At 43.3% G+C, this 18011-nt stretch overlaps 1 protein-coding gene across 1 annotated transcript; it reads left to right on the top strand.

Annotated features, from left to right (window-relative positions):
* Positions 1-307: 307 nt before the first annotated feature.
* On the top strand, positions 308-16296 carry LOC135553220 (amyloid protein-binding protein 2-like). The gene is made up of 13 exons (XM_064985395.1): positions 308-1175; positions 3568-3656; positions 4814-4965; positions 5259-5382; positions 6175-6343; positions 6819-6908; positions 7537-7604; positions 8610-8715; positions 9411-9535; positions 10499-10584; positions 12154-12344; positions 12546-12711; positions 15396-16296. Exons 1-13 carry the CDS (start codon positions 1038-1040, stop codon positions 15656-15658), a joined length of 1767 nt encoding a protein of 588 aa, XP_064841467.1. The 5' UTR covers positions 308-1037; the 3' UTR covers positions 15659-16296.
* Positions 16297-18011: the final 1715 nt, after the last annotated feature.

Genomic DNA, 18011 nt, shown 5'->3' with positions numbered 1-18011 from the left:
CAGCATGGTGCATCGTCTGAAACATACATTTATTTAACATTAAATTATATTTTTGAATGTTCTAACTAGTTTTAATTGGGAAGCCAGCTAAAGCGTTTTTATACAAATTTAAAAAAAAAAAAACATTTGAAAACACAAAACTCTTCTCATTACTCCACGTGCTTAATTACGTAACTGTTATTTTGAACTGACTTCAACGTCCGACAGAGCAGGACTCCTGGCTCACACCCAGATCGAATGCAATAAACGTTAAACCATGCAATACACGCATACACGGGCGCTATTAATCGAACCCCCTCATCGGCCGGGACCAGAGAGAAAGCGCAGTACAGAGGGGGGTCTTGCAAATTATCTGGAATGAGGGACAAAACATGGGATTATGACAGCCAGTGGTTGTGTTTGTGCAATACCCTTGAATCGTTCTTTGTTTTCCTCTGAGTTGGAAGCAAAATGGTGTATGAGGAGTCGCAGAGAAAGTGTTTTTACACCAGTTAGGTAGTGAAGAGTATGTAGTGAGAGTTTGGAACGAAGATGTTTAAAACTAAAGCAAGATAGACCACAGCCCGTCGTTTCAAATGGGTACAAATGAGTCATAGTGGGCAGAACAAGCAAGGACGAGTTAGCGAGATCCAATTGGCGCGGTCTAGTATTTATTTTAGCATATTCCCATTAGGGAACGCATACTCTGAAGTAAGCGTGTACAATAACTAATTTGCCATTTCACGCCTTCTAAACAACGCAATTTCCGGGAAAAATTTGGACAAAGGGTAAAATCTACCAAACTAAATCCACTCTGTTCGTCAAAAAAAATATTCAGAACAAATGTTTCATCGAGGTAAATTAGCAGGATATCGGCCAAAATCCCATCTCGTTCTATCTTCTCCCACTGCCAAGTCTCTCGGCTTCTCCTCACTACCATATTTGGTAGTGAGCGGAAACGCCAAGCGGATGCTTCTCATTTATACATGTGGTGAAATATCTGTGTCGTTATTCTAGCTGTGGTTGGAAGTAGGCTGTTGCTGAAGAAGGAAAACAATATGGCGGCGGTGGAGCTAGACTGGATCCCTGAAACTCTGTACAACACTGCTATATCTGCAGTGGTGGACAACTACAGTCGATCTAGAAAGGACATTCGCTCCCTTCCTGAAAATATACGGTTTGATGTGTACTATAAGGTAAGGACTGTCACTGTTTGGCCAAACTTTAGCTAGTTAGTCTATTGTGTTTTTTTTATTATTTTTTTAGCTTGCTACCGTTCGCTAAATTAGCTAGCTCAGTTTCTTGTTTGTTATTGTGCCTAGCTAGCTAACATTAGCTCGCTAGTTGTTTACTCAAAAAAAAGCTTGTTAGGAGACAGACATTTATGCTTCACATTTTGTGAAATAAAGAACTTCACTAGCTGAAGTGTCTTCACAATTGTATTTGGTTCAGCAGCAGCAAAGTCTGTGTGCCCAGGTTATGAGGCCACATTGTTGAAAAAAGAAAGTTACAGCCAAAAACAATAGATCAATAATTTCATAATATTCATATAATCCAAGTTTATCATAATAGTAAGAACAAATGTCATTAATCACGGACAGACTGGTTAACAGTAATCAATGGCATATTTTCCCTGACAGAGTTCCCGTGCATTGTAAACACAACGTGTTAAACGAACGTGTTTTTCCATTGAGATTAAGTTGCAGTAATGAGGTGTTTTCAGAGCGGGGCAGAGAAGATAACAGATTGAGACATTTTTCAGTTAAAGTTAAATGTTAACGTATTTCTTTAGTAAATAATATTGCCATCGTCGTGGAGGCAGAGGACGTTCAGAAAGTATTCAGACCCCTTGATTTTGGCCCACATTTTGATGTTACAGCCTTTATCCAAAATGGATTAAATGAATCTACAGACAATACCCCATAATGACCACGCAAAAACAGGTCGAGACATTTTTTCAAATGTGTATATAAAAAAAACTAACGGAAATCATATTTCCATAAGTAGTCAGACCCTTTACTCAGTACTTTGTTGAAGCACCTTTGGCAGCGAATCCATCCTTGAGTCTTCTTGGGTATGACGCTACAAGCTTGGCACACGTGTATTTGGGGAGTTTCTCCCATTCTTCTCTGTAGGTCACTCAAGCTCTGACATCTGCACAGCTATTTTCAGGTCTCTACATCAATGTTTGATGTGGTTCAAGTCCGGGCTTTGGTTGGGGCCCACTTAAGAACATTTAGAGACTTGTCCCAAAGCCGCTCCTGCGTTGTCTTGGCTGTGTGCTTAGGGTTGTTGTCTTGTTGGAAGGTGAACCTTCACCCCAATCTGAGATCCTGAGCACTCTGGAGCAGGTTTTCCTCAAGGATCTCTCTTTACTTTGTGCTGTTCATCATTCCCTTGATCCTGACTAGTCTCCCAGTCCCTACCGGTGAAAAACATCCCCACGGCATGATTCTGCCACCACCATGCTTCACCGCAGGGATGGTGTGAGGTTCCCGCCAGAAGTCAAGAGTTCAATCTTGGTTTCATCAGACCAGAGATTCTTATTTCTAATGGTCTTAGTCTTTAAGTGCCTTTTGGAAAACTCCAAGCGGGCCTTTTACGCATGTCTGGCCACCATAAAGCTCTGATTGGTGGAGTGTTGCAGAGATGGTTGTCCTTCTGGAAGGTTCTCCCATCTCCACAGAGGAACTCTAGAGCTCTGATTGGTGGAGTGTTGCAGAGATGGTTGTCCTTCTGGAAGGTTCTCCCATCTCCACATAGGAACTCTAGAGCTCTGATTGGTGGAGTGTTGCAGAGATGGGAGAACCTTCCAGAAGGACAACCATCTCCACAGAGGAACTCTAGAGCTCTGTAAGAGTGACCATCAAGTTCTTGGTCACCTCCCTGACCAAGGCCCTTCTCCCCCGATTGCTCAGTTTGGCCGGGCGGCCAGCTCTAGGAAGTGTGTTGATGGTTCCAAACTACTTCCATTTAAGAATGGTGGAGGCCACGGTGTTCTTGGGGACCTTTTAATGCTGCAGACATTTGTTTGGTACCCTTCCCCAGATCAGTGCCTCGACACAATCCTGTCTCGGAGCTCTAGGGACAATTCCTTTGACCGCATGGCTTGGTTTTTCCTCTAACATGCACTGTCAACTGTTGGACCTTATATAGACAGGTGTGTGCCTTTCCAAATCAAGTCCAATCAATTCAATTTACCACAGGTGTACTCCATCTCAAGGAGGATCAATGGAAACAGTCCATTTTTAATACATTTACAAGAATGTCTAAACCTGTTTTCGCCTTGTCATTATGGAGTATTGTGTGTAGATTGATGGGAAATAACGATTTTTAATCCATTTCAGAATAAGGCTGTAACGTAACAAAATGTGGAAAAAGTCAAGGGGTCTGAATACTTTCCGAATGCACCATATCTGTACACTGTATCTGATGCTGTCTGGACGAAAACAGCAATATTGTGCAACTCTAGCCTGCAATTCAGGGTGTTCCTGTATGTGGGCATTCCTGCCCCCCCCCCCCCCCTCACCTTGAGGATCCTATTTGTTTTCTCCACCTCAAAAGGTTTCTCTCCTCTCTTGCTCTCAGCTTTACCAACAGGGCCAGCTATGCCAGCTGGGAGGGGAGTTCTGTGAGCTGGAGGTTTTTGCCAAAGTTCTGCGAGCTTCTGACAAAAGGTGAGGTACCAAATGGACCGGGTCGTAACCCCACACACACAAAGACAGTCGGTGTTTCCTTTCCACTATCTGTCTCTGAGGTGGTTCCTCAAAAGACCCCCTGAAACAAGGGACTGCGCCCAAAATGGCACCCCTATTCCCTACATAGTGCACTACTTTTGAAAAGTGCTTTTGAAAAGTAGTTCACTATGTAGGGAATAGGGTGCTATGACATTACCTACCTAAGGCCATTGCAGTTTGAGAGTGGAGTCACCCACACACTCTGTCCTGTCTTGTTTTACACCACTCTGACATGATGTGTAGTGAAGGTGACCTGCTGAGACACATGCTGCCTGGCTGGACTGACTGAGTGGTTTATGACCAGAGAGAATGAGAGGGAGGGAGTGAAAGTGTGTCACTCACCCCTAAAAAGATGACTCCTGTCTCATGACTGTGGGTCATGCAGCTTGGCCTTCAGTGATGCGGGAAGAACAACGATACGATAACCCATCTTGATATTATTCTGGATGATATTATATCTAGACTTTGACTCCCAAGTAACGATTTGTAATAATAATATAATAATAGTTTCACCTGTGCCAAATCTCCCGACGTTATTCATCCTATAGATTGTTCTCCTATCTTCTTAAAAAAAAAAAAAAAATCAGCACTTTTTATTTCCAATGACTGATCAAAACTAATTTTCTCCTGGCTCTCTCTCTCGTCTCTCTGCAGCAGATTGAGCAATACGTTATGGAACATCGAATTGCAATAAAATCACAGTATCGAATCGCAATACATATCGCATGACATGTGGCATCGGGAACCTAAGTGTGGTGGATATGGTATCGTGATGTCGCTGACATTTCCCAGCCTTAGTTCACACTGTTAACCATGTGGTGTCCGCAGGTATTTCAGACTAATGGCAGTCCTAATGTAACCCCCCCCTCCTCCTCCACTTAACATTGATCATATCAATGTTAATGTGTTAAACTGTGTCGTCTGCTTCAGGTTGTAGAGCTTTGGGTTTTAGTGCGAACACCCCCCCCACCCCCCCCCCCCTCCCCCGGAAACTTTTTTTTCTCTGCTTCTATTATCCCCTTTTTGTAACTTTTGTAATATGTCAAATGAAAGCTTTAAAAAATAAACTCTTTAAGCTACTCTGTCCCTCCTACCAGACACCTGCTACACCACTGTTTCCAGGCCCTGATGGACCATGGCGTGAAGGTGGCCTCCGTACTGGCCAACTCCTTCAGCCACCGCTGCTCTTACATTGCAGGGTCAGACGCCCACGTCAAAGAGAAGGCAATTCAGTTCGGCTTCATTTTAGGTAGGCGAAGAAGCGTGTCACGTCTGTCCCAAATGGCATCCTATACCGTATATAAGTGCACTACTTTTGACCAGAACTCATAGGGCTCTGGTCAAAAGTAGTGCACTATATAGGGAATACGGTGCCATTGGGGACACACACACACACAATGGCTATCTTATCCATCTTCTGAAATACTCGGTGCAACTGCAAACAAGATGACCTGCAACACCCTACTACCATACTGATGTCTGAGGCTATCTGGGAGATACCCCAGTTGATACTTCGTTGTTATGGTCGGTTCTGTCCTCTAGGTGGCTTCCTGTCTGACGCAGGCTGGTACTGTGATGCAGAGAAGGTGTTCCTGTCGTGCCTGCAGCTGAGCACGCTCTGCGACGAGGTGCTGCACTGGTACCGAGCTGTGGAGTGCTGCGTCAGGTAGGTCCTAGCTGTGTCTGGCTGGCTGGTTGTCTGTTCTTGTCTGTCTGTCTGGCTGTCCTTGTCTGGCTGGCTGTCCGTGTCTGGCTGTCCTGGCTGGATGTCCTTGCTGTCTGGCTGTCTGTTTGTGTCTGGCTGGCTGTCTGTTGTCTGGCTGGCTGTATGTTCTTGGCTAGTTGGCTGGCTGTTCGTGTCTGCTGGCTGGCTGGCTGTCCTTGTCTGGCTGGCTGGCTGTCCTTGTCTGGCTGGCTGGCCGTCCGTGGCTGGCTGGCTGTCTGTTGTCTGGCTGGCTGTATGTTCTCTGTCTGGCTGGCTAGTTGGCTGTCTGTTCGTGTCTGGCTGGCTGGCTGGCTGTTCGTGGCTAGCTGGCTTTCTGTCCTTGTCTGACTGGCTAGTTGGCTGTCCTTGTCTGGCTGGCTAGCTGTCTGGCTGGCTGGCTGTTCGTGGCTAGCTGGCTGTCTGTCCTTGTCTGACTGGCTGTCTGGCTGGCTGTTCTGGTGGCTGTCCTTTCTGGCTGGCTAGCTGTCTGGCTGGCTGTCTGTCCTTGTCTGACTGGCTAGTTGGCTGTCCTTGTCTGGCTGGCTAGCTGTCTGGCTGGCTGGCTGTTGTGGCTAGCTGGCTGTCTGTCCTTGTCTGACTGGCTAGTTGGCTGGCTAGCTGTCTGGCTAGCTGGCTGTCTGTCCTTGTCTGGCTGTAATAGTTTCTGAATAAAGGTGTTCCAGCTCGAGTTAATTTTCCTCATTGCTGGTAGACACAGGAGCCTCTTTCCCTCATAGTTTCTGTGTTCCTCAGGCTGCTCCATGTCCGTAATGGGAACTGTAAATACCACCAGGGAGAAGAGACATTCAAGCTGGCCCAGTCCTACATGGACAAGCTAGCCAAACACGGTCACCACGCCAACAAAGCAGCCCTGTATGGAGAGCTGTGTGCCTTGCTCTTTGCCAAGAGTCACTACGATGAGGTAAGCTTTTCTTTTTATTTCTTCACATAATCTCTTTTCAAAACAAAGCTTTTTCAAACTTACTCTTATTCAATCATAAACCGGTAGTAAAAAAAAAACTGTTAAATCATATTTTGTGTGTGTGCCATACAGGATATTGTTCTCCCTACACTACCAGAAAAATATTGACAAGGTACAAATCTGTCATTCTGCCCCTGAACAGGCAGTTAACCCACTGTTCCTAGGCCGTCAATGAAAATAAGAATTTGTTCTTAACTGACTTGCCTGGTTAAATAAAGGTAATAAAAAAAATGCTAAACGTCAGGCCCGAGGAGGCTAGCAAGAAACTTTGGATTTAGAACGTCCTTTTTGTTGTTGTTGATCGGACTGATTTTAGAAGTCACCGGATAAGAGCATCTACTTAAATGACCCACATTTTTTAAATTTATTTTATTTAATAATGATGAGTCTTGTTTCCTGCTCCTGTGTGTCGAAGGCCTACAGGTGGTGTATAGAAGCCATGAAGGAGATCACAGAGGGCCTGCCTGTCAAAGTGATGGTAGATGTCCTCAGGCAAGCCTCCAAGGTAACACAAATGTTATGGAGTCGGTGGCTGTGGCTCAAAAAGGCATTTGACCAGGACCCATTTTGTTTTTGGGCACACTCTGTTCTGGTTGAAAGTAGTGTCCTAATAGAGGCAATTGTGGGTGTTCAATTTTGGGACACGCGTGAAATGTTATGTGGGACGGTGTTGTTTGAGACGCTATGGAAATATTAGTGACTGAGACATGGTTTGCTAAAGGGTAACATCAATCCTATTCCGTCCCCTTGCCCTCGGGAAGGAACTAGCCTTGTATCCATACAATATAAGCAGCGTTTCTGGGGCTGACAGCAGAACAGGAGGTAATATAGAGAGACTAGAAGACAATTCATTCATTTCTTTTTCCCAGAAGAAACTTCAGTTGTGGCAAATCTGATAAGAGAAAGATAAATAGATATATGAGCTTTGGTCAAAAGTAGTGCACTATAGGAGGTGGAAGGAATAACAGGGCATTATTTGTGTCCTATTTTGATGATTGTAAAAAAGAAGAAATGGCCAATATTTTGTATTAAAAAAAAGAAAACAGTGCACTATATTACGGACTCGGTTTAAATAAGGGACGCAGTTGGAGAATACAGGGTAATGTCTGCTTGGCTGTGTCTTTTTTTAACAGGCCTGTGTTGTGAAGAGGGAGTTCAGGAAAGCCGAACAGCTGATTAAACACGCTGTGTTTCTGGCACGGTATGACTTCCTTGTTTTTATTGACTATATATATATATATATATTACCCTTCACACATTGTGTACACCAAACGTTATGAACACCTTCCTAATATTGAGTGGCACCTCCGTTCTCCCTCAGACCAGCCTCAATTCGTCAGGTCATGGACTCTACAAGGTGTTGAAAGCGTTCCACGGGGATGCTGGCCCATGTTGACTCCAATGTTTCCCACAGTTGTGTCAAGTTGGCTGGATGTCCTTTGGGTGGTGGCCCATTCTTGATACACACTCATGGAAAATTCCCAGCAGTTCTTGACACAAACCGTTGCGCCTGGCACCTACTACCATACCCCCCCTTTCAACGGCACTTCAATATTTTGTCTTGTTCATTCACCCTCTGAATGGCACACATACACAATGTCTCAATTGTCTCAAGGCTTAAAAATCCTTCTTTAACCAGGTCTCCTCCCCTTCATCTACACCCCATTGAAGTGGATTTAACAAGTGACATCAATAAGGGATCATATCTTTCAACTGGATTAAGTTCAAATAAGTTAATTCAGTATTGTTGTAATTGTCATTATTACAAATAAATACAAAAAATTGTCCAATTAATCTGTATCGGCTTTTTTGTTTTGGTCCTCCAATAATCGGTATCGGCGTTGAAAAATCATAATCGGCCGACCTCTAGTTGAGTGTGAAAACCCCAGCAGCGTTGCAGTTCTTGACACAAACCGGTGCGCCTGGCACCTACTACCAAACCCAGTTCAAAGACACTTAAATCTTTTGTCTTGTCCATTCACCCTCTGAAGGGCACTGAATACACAATCCATGTCTCAAGGCTTAAAACTCCTTCTTTAACTTGTCTCCTCCCCTTCATCTACACTGATTGAAGTGGATTTAACAGGTGACTTAATGGATCGTAGCTTTCCACCTGATCAGCCTGTCATGGAAAGAGCAGGTGTTCTTAATGTTGCTCTCTCTCTCTGTCTTTAATTATTCATGTTCCTGGGTCACTCTGTTTCAGGGAGCATTTTGGACAAAAGCATCCCAAATACTCAGACACTCTGCTGGACTATGGCTTCTACTTACTGAACGTAGATAACATCTGCCAGTCAGTGGCCATCTACCAGGTGGGTTGTTCATATAGACTATACACTACCTTTTTATCTAGGGTGGCAACATTTCACAACTAGGGGGGGGGGGGTCAGGAAAACCTGGGAATTTGGGGAAAGTTCCCAGTTTTTCAACCCTAAAATCCCCCTTTTAGTTAGTTCCCTGGTCAAAAGTAGTTTACTTGTTCACATCCAGAAGTTGAGGTCAGTACAGGTGCATCAAAGCTGGGACCGAGAGACTGAAAAATAGCTTCTATCTCAAGGCCATCAGATTGTTAAACAGCCACCACTAACATTGAGTGGCTGCTGCCAACACTGACTCGACTCCAGCCACTTTAATAAATAAAAATTGTATCACTAGTCACTTTAAACAATGCCACTTAATATAATTTTTACATACCCTACATTACTCATCTCATATGTATATACTGTACTCTATACCATCTACTGCATCTTGCCTATGCAGTTCGGCCATCGCTCATCCATATATTTATATGTACATATTCTTATTCATTCCTTTACACTTGTGTGTGTGTTTAAGGTAGTTGTTGTGAAATTGTTAGATTACTTGTTAGATATTACTGCACGGTCGGAACTAGAAGCACAAAGCATTTCTTTACACTCGCATTAACATCTGCTAACCACGTGACCAATAAAACCGTGATTTGATTTGACTACATCCATATGCTGGTTTCTCTCTCTCTCATGTGCAGACAGCTCTGGACATCAGACAGTCTGTATTCGGGGGGAAGAACATCCACGTAGCGACGGCTCACGAAGACCTGGCTTACTCCTCCTACGTACACCAGTACAGCTCGGGGAAATTCGCCAATGCTCTGTGAGTAGTTACTCCTTCCTTCCTCTACTACTCCTGGACTGGCTTTGACCCTGACCCTACTCCTTCCTTCCTGGACTGGCTTTGACCCTGACCCTACTCTTTCCTTCCTCTACTACTCCTGGACTGGCTTTGACCCTGACCCTACTCCTTCCTTCCTGGACTGGCTTTGACCCTGACCCTACTCTTTCCTTCCTCTACTACTCCTGGACTGGCTTTGACCCTACTCCTTCCTTCCTCTACTACTCCTGGACTGGCTTTGACCCTACTCCTTCCTTCCTCTACTACTCCTGGACTGGCTTTGACCCTGACCCTACTCTATCCTTCCTCTACTACTCCTGGACTGGCTTTGACCCTGACCCTACTCTTTCCTTCCTCTACTACTCCTGGACTGGCTTTGACCCTGCTAGATAATTACGTTCGACTCCCCCTTTAAAAAAAAAAAAAAGATTCCTAAAAGCCTCCTATTCCCTAATATAGTGCACTACTGTTGACAAGAGAGAATAGGGGTGTCGGCGGTGAACTATGACCTGGATAACGTGCCATTTTTGGGACGCAGACTTGAATAGTTTTTCTGTCATTGCCGTAGTTTGCTGGTACTGTAAAAGTCTCAAGTCACTCAAGGTTACTGCAGGTGTAACGCTCAGGGCGTGCACCGTGTACCGTGAATAGAAGCATAATGAAGGAATACGAACTAGGAATAGTCAATTCTGATGAAGATATAGCGGACCATAAGGTCAAGAGGAAGGATTGTAAGTGTTTCGTCTGTCATTTTTGTAGTGTGGCAGAACACACCCTTCATGTGTATGTTTGGTCGGTACCCTCATCTCCTCCTAACCCTCAAATACCTAGACATAGTACTTCAAAAGTAATCTGTTTTCGTGGAAAGGTTTTTTGTTGTTGTTGTTCTGAGCAGTGTGTCTAAGTGTCAGTCTCTTACTCAAGCATTTATGTTTGTTTCTCCAGATTCCATGCGGAACGTGCCATAGACATCATAACTCACATTCTCCCTGAAGACCATCTACTACTGGCCTCCTCCAAGAGGGTCAAAGGTGATAGCCAAATACATTTTAAACTCAGTTTTTCACAATTCCTGACATTTAGTCCTAGTAAAAATCCTGTGTCTTAGTTCAGTTAGGATCACTACTTTATTTTAAGAATGTGAAATGTCAGAATAATAGTAGATTTATTTCAGCTTTTATTTCTTTCATCACATTCCCAGTGGGTCAGAAGTTCACATACACTCAATTAGTATTTGGTTGCATTGCCTTTAAATTGTTTAACTTGGGTCAAGCGTTTTGGGTAGCCTTCCACAGGCTTCCCACATTAAGTTTACATTTACATTTAAGTCATTTAGCAGACGCTCTTATCCAGAGCGACTTACAAATTGGGTGAATTTTGGCCCCTTCCCCCTGACAGAGCTGGTGTAACTGAGTCAGGCTTGTAGGCCTCTTTGCTCGCACACACACTTTTCAGTTCTGGCCACAAATGTTCCATAGGATTGAGGTCAGAGCTTTGTGATGGCCACTCCAATACCTTGCCTTTGTTGTCCTTAAGCCATTTTGCCACAACTTTGGAAGTATGCTTGGGGTCATTGTCCATTTGGAAGACCCATTTGCGACCAAGCTTTAACTTCCCAACTGATGTCTTGATGTTGCTTCAATATATCCGCATACTTTTCCTACGTCATGAAGCCATCTATTTTGTGAAGTGCACCAGTCCCTCCTGCAGCAAAGAACCCCCACAACATGATGCTGCCACCCCCGTGCTTCAAGGTTGGGATGGTGTTCTTCAGCTTGCAAGCCTCCCCCTATTTTCCTCCAAACATAACGATGGTCATTATGGCCAAACAGTTCTATTTTTGTTTCATCAGACCACAGGACATTTCTCCAAAAAGTACGATCTTTGTCCCATGTGCAGTTGCAAACCGTAGTCTGGCTTTTTTATGGAGGTTCTGGAGCAGTGGCTTGTTCCTTGCTGAATGGCCTTTCAGGTTATGTCGATATAGGACTCGTTTTACTGTGGATATAGATACTTTTGTACCTGTTTCCTCCAGCATCTTCACAAGGTCCTTTGCTGATGTTGGGATTAATCTCTAGAAGACAGAACGCGTCTCCTTCCTGAGCAGTATGACAGCTGTGTGGTCCCATGGTGTTTATACTTGCATACTATTGTTTGCACAGACGAACGTGGTACCTTCAGGCATTTGGAAATTGCTCCCAAGGATGAACCAGACTTGTGGAGGTCTGCAATTGCTTTTCTGAGGTCTTTGCTGATTTCTTTAGAATTTCCCATGTCGTCAAGCAGAGGCACTGAGTTTGAAGGTAGGCCTTGAAATACATCCACAGGTACACCGTCAATTAGCCTATCAGAAGCTTCTAAAGCCATGACATCATTTTCTGGAATTTTCCAAGCTGTTTAAAGGCACAGTCAACTTAGGCTATGTAAACTTCCGACGCACTGGAATTGTGACACAGTGAAATAATCTGAAAAATGACTTGTCATGCACAAAGTAGATCTCCCAAACGACTTGCCAAAACTATAGTTTGTTAACAAGACACTTGTGGAGTGGTTGAAAAATGAGGTTCAATGACTCCAACTGTATATACTGCCTCCCCCAGCTCTGATCCTGGAGGAGATCGCCATCGACTGCCACAACAAGGAGACGGAGGAACGCCTGTTGCAGGAGGCGTATGACCTGCACCTGTCCTCTCTGCAGCTGGCCAAGAAAGCCTTCGGAGAGTTCAACGTCCAGACAGCCAAACACTACGGAAACCTGGGACGGCTCTACCAGTCCATGAGGAAGTTCAAGGTTAGTTGGGGGCGGGGAGGAGACACACACATGCCGTGGGAAGGAGACACACCTTTATTTATTTATTTACACACACACACACTGCTGTCCAGTGGTAGTGCTGCAGCCCCTGAAGGCAGCAATTTGATCACCTGATACACTACTTTCTCTACCGCTGTCTAGCCTACCTCTGTCCGCGACATTTTCAACTGTGTGTTGTAGGATGCTGAAGAGATGCACGTCAAGGCCATCCAGATCAAGGAGCAGCTTCTGGGGCAGGAGGACTATGAGGTGGCTCTGTCAGTGGGTCATCTGGCCTCTCTCTATAACTATGACATGAACCAGTATGCAGATGCTGAGAGACTCTACCAACGGTCCATCTCCATCGGTAAGTGTACATAATGACAAAAAGCGGGAAACGTTTTTTTTTTTTTTAGAAATGTTTGCAAATAAAAGATAAACGGATACCTTATTTGCGTAAGTATTCAAGACCCTTTGCTTATGAGACTTGAAATTGAGCTCAGGTGCATCCTGTTTCCATTGATCACCCTTTGTTTGATTGGAGTTCACCTGTGGTAAATTCAATTAATGGGACATGATTTGTAAAGGCACACGACAGCCCACTTGGAGTTTTCCAAAAGGCACCTAAAGGATGTCGACCAGGAGAAACAAGATTCTCTGGTCTGCTGAAACTAAGATTGAACCCTTTGACCTGAATACCTAGAGTTACGTCTAGAGGGAACCTGGCACCATCCCTACGGTGAGGCGTGGTGGTGGCAGCATCATGCCGTGGGGATGTTTTTCAGAAGCAAGGACTGGGAGACTAGTCAGGATCGAGGGGAAAGATGAACGGAGCGATCCTTGATGAAAACCTGCTCCAGATTGCTCAGCACCTCAGATTGGGGTGAAGGTTCACCTTTCAACAGAACGACCCTAATCTGCAGAGAAAAATGGGAGAAACTCCAGGTGTGCCAAGCTTGTAGCGTCCTACCCAAGAAGACTTGAGGCTGTAATCGCTTTCAAAGGTGCTTCAACAAAGTACTGAGTAAAGGGTCTGAATACTTAAGTAAATGTCATATTTCCATTTGTTTAATACATTTGCAAACATTTCTAAAAACTTGTTTTTTGCTTTGTCATTGTGTGTGTTGATGAGGGGGGATAATGAAATACATTTTAGAATAAGGCTGTAACGTTACAAAATGTGGAAAAAGTCCAGGGGTATAAATACTTTCTGAATGCACCGATGTACATTACCAGTCAAACGTTCGGACACCTACTCATTCTAGGGTTTTTCTTTATTTTTACAATTTTCTACATTGTAGAATAATAGTGAAGACATCAAAACTATGAAATAACACATATGGAATCATGTAGTAACCAAAACAGCGTTAAATTATTATTCAAAGTAGCCACCCTTTGCCTTGATGACAGCTTTGCACACTCTTGGCATTCTCTCAACCAGCGTCATGAGGTAGTCACCTGGAATGCATTGCAATGAACAGGTGAGCCTGTTAATTTAATTTGTTTTGTATATATTTTTTTTAATTCATGAAAAGCGGAAGTATCTTGAGTCAAGTATTCAACCTTTTTTTTGTTTTAGAAAGTTCAGGAGTACAATGTGCTTACAAATCATAAGTTGCATTTAATCTTTATTTAACTGGGCAAGTCAATTAAGAACAAATTCTTATTTTCAATGACGGCCAACACCAGACGACATTGGGCCAATTGTATGCCTCCCTATGGGACTCCCAATCATGGCCGGTTGTGATACGGCCTGGAATCAAACCTGGGTATATAATGACGCCTGTAGCACTGAGGACTAGTACCCTACATATTCAATCTGTCCCTCAACCGAGCAGGGAATTTCAACCTTAAAAAAACGGAGGTTTTTCAATGCCTCGCAAAGAAGGGCACCGATTGGTAGATGTGGGAAAAAAACATACAAAAAAACAGACATTGATTATCCATTTAAACAGGGTGAAGTTATTAATTACACTTTGGAAAGTGTATCAATACCACCCAGTCACTACAAAGATACAGACGTCCTTCCTAACTCAGTTGCCGGAGAGGAAGGAAACTGCTCAGGGATTTCACCATGATGCCAATGGTAACTTTAAAACAGTTAGTTTAATGGCTGTGATATGAGAACTGAGGATGGATCAACAACATTGTAGTTACTCCACAATACTTACTTAAATTAGTGAAAAGAAGGAAGCCTATACCGAATAAAAAATATTTAAAAACATGCGTTGTGTTTGCAACAAGGTAATACTGCAAAAAAATATGGTAAAGAAATTATTTTTGTTGTCCTGACTACAAAGCGTTATGTTTGGGGCAAATCCAACACATCACTGAGTAAAATCTTCAGATTTTTATGCGTAGTTGTGGCTGCATCATGTTATGGGTATGTTTGTCAGCAGCAAGGACCAGGGAGGGTTTTTTGGGGTGTTGAAAATAATTAGAATACAGCTATGCACAGGCAAAATCCTAGAGGAAAACCTGGATCAGTCTGCTTTCCACCAGACACTGGGAGATGAATTCACCTTTCAGCAACACAATAACCTAAAACACAAGGCCAAATATACACTGGAGTTGCTTACCAAGAAGACAGTGAATGTTCCTGAGTGGCCGAGTTACAGTTTTGACTAAAAACCTCTTGAAAATCTATGGCAAAACCTGAAAATGGCTTCCGATCAACAATCAATTTGACAGAGCCTGAAGAATTTTTAAAGAATATTGGGCAAATGTTGCACAATCCAGGTATGCAAAGCTCTTAGACTTACCCAGAAACTCTCACAGCTGTAATGATTATAACATGCATTGACTCGGTTGAGAACTTATCGAATCAAAATATATTAGTGTTTTATTTTATTTTTTTAAATGTCAGAATTTTTCTTTGACGTTTTTTTATTTTTTGATCGTTGACAAAAAAAGACTCAAATCCATTTTTAAATCTCACTTTTGCGACACAACAAAATGTGGAATAACTCAAGGTGTGAATACTTCTCTGAAGGCCACATGCTTGTGTCGGTCTTCTGTTTCTGCATTTACCCGTGGTTTATCTTTCCTCAGGTAAGAAACTATTCGGCGAGGGCTACAGCGGTCTGGAGTACGACTACCGGGGGCTGATCAAACTCTACAACTCAGTAGGGAACTATGAGAAGGTGTTTGAGTATCACAACGTCCTGTCCAACTGGAACCGGCTCCGGGATAGGCAGTTTGCTGTGGCGGACGCCCTAGAGGATGTTAATACTAGTCCCCAGCGGACACAGGAAGTGGTACAGACCTTCCTACTGGCCCAGAACTATGGGCCTTCACGAGCCTGCCTGGGCTGAGACACACACACAAGAAGCATCCAGGATGGGACTGGTTCACCAGCCCCCTCACACTAATCCAAGGAGCTGACTATTTATTTGACTTCTCTAAGAAGAGAACAGAGATTTTTCAAAAAAAGAGTTATGTTTCATCATGGAAATCTCACAAACCGCCACTTTAAAATTGTTTTTTTTTTAAAGTTAATTTTCTTACTTTTGCTTCTTTTTAATTTTATTTTAATGTGGGGGTTTTGATAACTTCTTTTGTATCTGAACCTGTGTTGCTCTGACCACCAGGAGAATACACTGTGTCACGCTCTCTCCGTAGGAGACATGGACTAACCTACTATATTATTTTGTCACCTCAGCCCCCTCGTTGTAGTTGACGGCCAGGGGACAAGTGCGTCGTTTAGGACGCAGACTGAGAAATGTTTTTACCCAGGTGTCACCACAAAGGTAGGACAGATTAAACTAAAAATGTGCCATGATTTATATACGTCTACACACCATGACTGATAGGGGGCGCTGTGTTGAAGTCACCTGCCAACAACATGGCACTCTCCAACCATTGTTTAAAAAAAATGGAAGCTAAAGAAATGCATTAATGCCTACATTTTGTTTTTGCCACACTTATTCAATTAAACACCTTAATTGATGCATACTTTTTTTTTTAATTATGAGATAAAAAAAAATGTAAAACGTATTTTCTTCAAAGTATAATTCTTTGTTTTAAGTTCTAATGTTACTGTCCCCACTACAACACAATTCCTAAATACATGTGATTTTGTCCTTGAGAGACATTGTTAATTGAAATACTGAAGAATTCCATTCATTCCTATGGAGGACTGCTCCTTCTGTACTAATATGGCCGACTGGTGGCTTCAAAAGCCTCTCATTGGCCAATACACACGGCATCGATACATCATTGGCCAATGCACACGGCATCGATACATCATTGGCCAATGCACACGGCATCGATACATCATTGGCCAATGCACACGGCATCGATACATCATTGGCCAATGCACACGGCATCGATACATCATTGGCCAATGCACACGGCATCGATACATCATTGGCCAATGCACACGGCATCGGTACATCATTGGCCAATGCACACGGCATAGATACATCATTGGCCAATGCACACGGCATCGGTACATCATTGGCCAATGCACACGGCATCGGTACATCATTGGCCAATGCACACGGCATCGGTACATCATTGGCCAATGCACACGGCATCGATACATCATTGGCCAATGCACACGGCATCGATACATCATTGGCCAATGCACACGGCATCGATACATCATTGGCCATGAGCTTGTTGTGTTCCATTACAAACACTTCAGTTTCTTTTTACAGATTAACTCTGGTCCTCGAAAGTATGGGAGGTCATTATTTTTTTTTGAAGGATGGATTTGACTTTTAAATTATTTTTAATTTTTTTAAACTTTCAGACAATTTGTTGGAGGGGGATAGTAATCAGTGGGTTTAATGTTACTCTAGTCACATTACTTTTTATTTTGTTTAATTTAATATTGCTTTCCATGCAGCGTAGTTCTGTCATAGCTTAATTTAAATGACAATATTATTTATATGCAGTGCGTTTTTTTTTTTTACAGCCCAATGCTATGATCTCAGAAGGATGAGCCAAATTGATTTGTGACCTAAAGGTGGGAGACCAGTGTCCTCTCAGCACCATCCTGCAGCCTCAAAAGGTTCCCCCCCCCCCCCCCGCCTCTCTTTTTTTACATTGGAGCGAGTTTACAAGCAATCCTCCCCTTGTCTGCCTCGTCAGAACCACATTGGAAGTGTGTAGGGTTTGACATTTGGTTAAATCTCTCGCTTTTGCTAGATTACATGTCACACCTTTTGTCTAACTGTGGAGTCAATGTTTGTTTTTTTCTTCAGATATATATATAAATTCAAATATTTTTTTGATTAACAAAAAAAAAAAAGCTTGGCCTCTCCCTCCCTCTAAAAGCGCTGTAGGTATCTGGATGTCTGTTTTTGTGCTCGTAGTGTGTCTGCCGGAGGCAGTGTTACTACTGTCTGCCCTGTGCTGAAGTCCAAGCCTTAGCCCTTAAAGGACACCCAGCTGCAGCAGTGCTCTGACCTTCTCGGGCTCCAACTACTCATCTTTGTACGCCTTCTATGCTTGCTACTAAACCCCCTCCCCCTTCACCTCAAGACCTTAACTATTGGAGTAGACATTACAGTACCTACCTGCCAGGGACCATTTGACCAGCAGGTAATTAACCTTTTATTTTATTTAACTAGGCAAGTCGGTTCAGAATAGATTCATATTTACGATGACGGCCCAGGAACAGTGGGTTAACGACTGATTTCTACCTTGTCAGCTCGGTTG

Source organism: Oncorhynchus masou, chromosome 13 (assembly GCF_036934945.1).
Source record: "Oncorhynchus masou masou isolate Uvic2021 chromosome 13, UVic_Omas_1.1, whole genome shotgun sequence".
Lineage (NCBI taxonomy): Eukaryota > Metazoa > Chordata > Actinopteri > Salmoniformes > Salmonidae > Oncorhynchus > Oncorhynchus masou.
This window is presented reverse-complemented; position numbering and strand designations above follow the sequence as displayed.